This window comes from Limulus polyphemus, unplaced genomic scaffold, assembly GCF_000517525.1.
Source record: "Limulus polyphemus unplaced genomic scaffold, Limulus_polyphemus-2.1.2 Scaffold4420, whole genome shotgun sequence".
NCBI lineage: Eukaryota > Metazoa > Arthropoda > Merostomata > Xiphosura > Limulidae > Limulus > Limulus polyphemus.
In genome coordinates this window covers 86,283-92,126 of record NW_013670030.1, presented here as the reverse complement: position 1 = coordinate 92,126, position 5,844 = coordinate 86,283, and the positions used below count along the sequence as shown (strand labels likewise).

The following is a 5,844-nucleotide window of genomic DNA, read 5'->3' as shown; positions in this document are numbered from 1 at the left end:
ATAAAACACGTTTTGAAATCTAAAGATATCGTAGAATACTTAAATAGCGTATAGAGTCATAAACACGTTTTGAAATACAAAATATCGTAGAATACTTAAATAGCGTATAGAGTCATAAAACACGTTTTGAAATACAAAATATCGTAGAATACTTAAATAGCGTATAGAGTCATAAACACGTTTTGAAATACAAAATATCGTAGAATACCTAAATAATATGTAAGTCATAAAACACGTTTTGAAATCTAAAGGTATCATAGAATACCTTGAATAGCGTATAGAGTCATAAAAGACATTCGAATAAAGCATGCTGATCAGTTATTGTTCTGTTTTGTTATATTACTCAATTTGTTGCCTTCAGATATTGAAGACTGTTAACCATTTATTTGAGTGTATTCAAGTCACACTTCACTTTAACATTCAACGACTCGTCGATTCTCGAGCTGTGATTTATAACATTATTTGTTAGATATTAACGTAATTTGCATAAAATTGAAGTTCCATTCTTTAATTCAGTTATAAAGTTTCGATATCTTTCATATCAATTTTCTATGTGAGTAACTTGTCATATTATAAAGAAAAAATCTTATACGGGTTTGTGTCAATCCAAATATTTACAAGATCTGATTTTGAAAACTGATGACTTTCTACTAAGATAGAAAAATGATAAATTAAAACTTTTTAAGAATACATATCTCCGTAGTTTTACTTGATGACCCCAGATTAACCCAGTGTAACGTTGTTTTAAATTTTTAGCTGTTTTATTTTATCTGAAAAACTTCATTTGTACTATACACGGTAACTGTGTATCACATTAAAGCTTTTTTTCAAAAGAAGTTTAAAGGCTACTCAGGCAGAAATATAATATTGTAATCAATACAAGCTTAAGATAACGTTTTCCTGTTGGTGAATCATTTATAAAGGGTTACAAGTGATTTAACTTCATAATTAATCGTACCATTCCATTTCCCACCAGGGCAGCTCACAAAATTAGATGAATTTAGAACAACCTGATCTTCGTTTACAGAATAGCTAGAGTAACAAAATATTTGAGACATTTTTCTCCTCTACATATGACTAGTTTTTATAGTCTTCACAAGAACCAAACATCAGTGTATACGGCAACAGGAAAATCTACCTTCGAAATATATATTCCCTTTATTTGTTGATAACACACGCCTGCAAATTTAAACTTCATGAAATTTGTTTTGGTTTTAATAACCGATGTTTCAAAAATTAGTAACCAGACTTCGAAAATAATATTCATTTTTTACTGTATATTTGTTTGACATCAATTTTCTTCCCTATTCTTCAGTTTGTTTCTATTTTTTGTTAACAAACATAATAACAGAAAATGTTCATTTTGGTAAACGAAATAATAATTTTATCTAAGTAAGAGTTTTTTTCTTATTCCTGACTTGTAAAAAATTCTTACGTGATGGATAGTATTTGTTTGTGCGTGCACTTTGACAATATTTTTTGTTTTCAATATTATTTATTCGTCGCTATGAGAACAAGAGATTGTGCAGATAACCCAAACATTTTCTGTTATATTGTGGTAAATTTGTTGTAAAGAAACAGAGGCAAAACATTACAGAATTCGTAAAAAAAAGCGTATTACGCGTATTTTGGAATAAAACTTGGGGACCAAGACATTACAGAATTCGTCAGAAAAAAAGCGCATTACGCGTATTTTGGAATAAAATTTGGGGACCAAGACAAATCATGGATTCCGTATAACGTTTGCACCGTTTGTGTGGAATAGTTGAGATAACGGACTGAAGGTAAGAAAAAATATTTGTCTTTTGGAATTCCAAAGGTCTAGCGTGTGCCTAGAAACCAAGGAGATGACTTCTATTTTTGCTCATGTAACGTGCAAGGCTATAATGCTCGAAATAAAAGGGAAATTTCTTATCCGAACCTTCAATCTACTATAAGACCTGTTGATGTAGCGTGCAATGCTACAACACTTGAAATATAATGGAAATTTCTTATCCGAACCTTCAATCTGCCATAAGACCTGATATAGCTGTACGTACTCCACCAGAAACTCTTCATACAGTTTCTGATGTCGATAGAAATTATGATTGGGATTGTTTTCAACCTGAAACGTTTGGTGAACCACAACTTTTCACACAAGGCGAACTTAATGATTTGTTGAGAAATTTGGGCCTTCCAAAGGATTCTTCAGCGATTTTGGGGTCCAGACTTCGGGCTAAGAACTTACTTTCTCCAGGGACATCATTTTACTGGTGCAGAAATCGTGAGAAATAGTTTATACCATACTTTTCGCAAGAAGATTCACTGGTTTATTGTAACAATATTGCTGAATTAATACCAATTCTATGAGCTGCAGCCTATGAACCAAGTGAATGGCGGTTGTTCATTGATTCCTCCAAAAGAAGTCTAAAAGGTGTTCTACTTCGAAATGGTAACATACATGCATCTGTTCCTATTGCTCATTTGAAGGAAACGTACGAAAATCTCGAACTTCTTTTTAATAAGGTCAAATCCAAAGAACATGGTTGCTACCTTATGGAGACTTAAAAGTCCTTTGGATGTTGTTGGGTCAACAATCCGGTTATACAAAGTTTCCATGTTTTTTGTGTGAATGGCATAGCAGAGCACGAAATCAGCACAGGATAAAGAAGCAATTGTCACGCAGAGTCAGCCTGATGCCAGGATCGAAAAACATTGAACGCAAAAGTTTGGTTAACACAAAGAAAGTCCTATGGCTACTATTTCAAGTATCCATGTGGGCGAAACTTAAAGAAGGGATTTTTGTTGGACCTCAAATTACGAAATTGACTTCGGATTAACAGTTCCAAAAGACAACGAGGAAAGATGAAAAAAATGAGTGGTTTGCCTTTAAAGATGTTAGTGACAAATTTTTAGGAAACAACAAGGACACGAGTTAAGAAAATATTGTCAGTAACATGCTTGATAAATTCAAAGAGTTGGGTTGTAATATGAGTTTGAAAGTTCATTTCTCACATATTGACTATTGCCCTGAAAATCTCGGTGGTATCAGCGAAGAACAAAGACATCAGGAAAATAGAGAGGAGGTATCAGAGAAGGTCGAACATCAGCATCATGGCTGATTACTACTGGTCATTGAAACGAGATGCTCCTAATGCAATACATAAAAGAAAGACCACAGGACGAAGTTTGGAGACTAAAAGACGTAAATTTCACAAAAGAAATCTGGATGGATGAGGATAACACTTTTCCTTCCGGATCTACTATAAAAAAATAATAAACTGTATATTACGGAGATTTCCATGAATTCTATCATTTAAAACAGTTGCATTCAGTTCCTTTTCACTCAAAAATAAAATTTGTTTATCTCCTTAAATAAATAACAGTTCCTCTCTTTAACTGCTTATTTAAAGATACGTTGTAACAACTTCAAGACATGTAAAGCTCCACCACTAGGTGGCGATGTGTACCGTCTTTCTGACTGTAACGATTTAACATTTTGTAAATGTTTTATCAAAGGCCCAATAATGCTGCAACGATTCGCTTAGCTCGAAAAGAGCAATCAGTCTTACTGCAGCGCCCCTAGCGGCTGTTTTGACGCTAAGATGCCGCACGTTTGCTGTGTAAAAAGTGTCTCTTTTTTTTTTCATACACATATAATACGCTTGGAATTTTTCCGATTCTGGTTCTGATTTACGTATCAAATAAACATTTTTAATTTAATAAATAAACACATTTTTCTTCGTTTTAAATCATAAGCATTCTTTTGTTTCTTACCAGCACCTGGTTCCAAATTTTTCTAAGCACTTTACTTTTTTAGAAGTTCGTAAAATTGACAAAAATTATTTATCAAGAGACGGCATGTTAGCTCAATTTTTATTCATAAAACATACATAACACAACCCCCCCCCCCCAGTGGCACAGCGGTACGTCTGCGGACTAACAACGCTAGAATACGGGTTTCGATACCCGTGATGGGCAGAGCACATATACTCATTGTGTAGCTTTGTGCTTAATTACAAACAAACGAACATAACACAGGCCTGCGATAGTTTTATTGTCTTGAAAGTTTTACATGTTCGACAGTAACTCCTGTACACTGAATCCTAAAATGATATCCATTTTTCTCCATCACATACAGATTTTTCCCAAAACGTCATATGTACTTTTACATAAGTGAATTATTTTCATTGAAATCGGGTCACATTTTGTTATGCTTAAAATGCTGACAACCTATGGCTATAGAGATCTCTAGACCAATCGCGACGTGAGGGTGTTGTCCATCGTTCTAGAACCCACAAGAAACTCACCGCTAATATATAAAGGGTTAACAGGTCGCATGACGTGTCATTTCTGATGACAATATCTGAATAAGTCTTGATTTTGTTCCAGTCGAAGCAGAAGCTATTGAAGGTTTCAGGGTTAGCAATATGTCTTTTGACTCCATTACTCAGTAGATATACAGCTGGTCCACTTCCCTTAACAAGTTCTGCACCATTGGAAAGTGGATCACAGTTACACACGTATTTTATTAAAATATTTGATTTAATGCAACTCCAAGTTTTGTAGAGATTGTTGTAAGTGGGAGGATTGGGCACCCAGCGCCTACACCCATCTATAATTTGGTACACTGCTGGCTCATTAGGGTGTTTCATCAGGTTTCCATCCAGAGTTTTGTCTGTCACTACAGAAGATAAGATTAAAATCAAGATATTGCCAACCATAATGAATTACATTACGTTTTAGTACATATATCTCTATATTAAAATCATTAATAAAATATTTATGTTTTTAGTAAATAAGATCAGTTGTAAACATGCACGGATACAAACATGGTGTTTAAAGTTTTCTTTTACTACTTCTAACTAAAATTTGACAAATAAAATCAAGTTTCAGGATGATATAGACACAGTTACCTTTTCAAAGTTTTGTCTTCATTAGTTAAATTTACTCGTTGAAAATATTTAGCCAACTACATTCAAAATAAATACTATAGGATTGTGCTGATAGACGAACTGGTTAAGCTAATAAACTATATCCCAAGCCTTACAGTTAAACTGATATAATAAAACATCCCAACATTCTTCAACAATTGATCACTAGTGGAGACACCAGCAGCAGTCAAACGAGTGTAACAAGGTTACAAAACTGATTGTATGGCCAAATATTTTATACAAGTGAACGTTGTTTCTTTCAGGGAAAGAGGAGTGACTGAACTTGAAAGTTGGCGAACCGATGAGCAGACACAAAACTTGATCAAGAAACGTAACATGATTTTACATGGCCTTTAAAACAACATAATGGAACTACATATCCGTTTAACACATTATTAGAAAATGTTACAAAAGAAAATGTTTTATTGACTTACCACATGTGCAGTCAACTCCTCCTGTGATGTGTATTAGGTAGAGAAGAACAAGGGTTAACCAGAAATTGACAATTGCCATCTTGAAAGGATTTTCTCTTTCTCTTGTACTTTACACACACTTCTCGACATACATAGAAATATAAAACAAAATTTTCTTGAAAGAAATGATGATACAAATAAATAATACATCATGTATTGTTTTTAGCCACATAACCCAGTTATGTATTATTGTTCCCCACTTAATACACCATGTATTGTTGTTAACCAGCGATGTAATGAAAACACCAACAATAATGAGAAAAAGTGTAACTAAATAAACATGTTTTCGATTTCATTCTACACGTTTTATAAACATACACGTGGGATGTTTTTTTTTATGACACTGCTGTATCATAAACATTCTTAGAACTTCTTCAAACATACTTTCTGGAATTCTAGTTGCAGCTAACCCAGGGATGTGTCTGTTTTCGTTAGATAACAGATATGTCTTCCGGAAA

The 5,844-nt window shown here is 33.6% G+C and overlaps 1 protein-coding gene across 1 annotated transcript; it reads right to left on the bottom strand.

Moving 5' to 3' along the window:
* Window positions 1-4,289: 4,289 nt before the first annotated feature.
* Window positions 4,290-5,471, bottom strand: LOC106471120 (the record flags this gene model as incomplete). Its single annotated transcript, XM_013931709.2, has 2 exons — window positions 5,348-5,471; window positions 4,290-4,663 (listed from the first exon to the last, which is right to left on the bottom strand). Coding segments are annotated over exons 1-2 (453 nt in total), but the record flags the coding sequence as incomplete, so codon positions are not given.
* Between the last annotated feature and the right edge of the window lie 373 nt (window positions 5,472-5,844).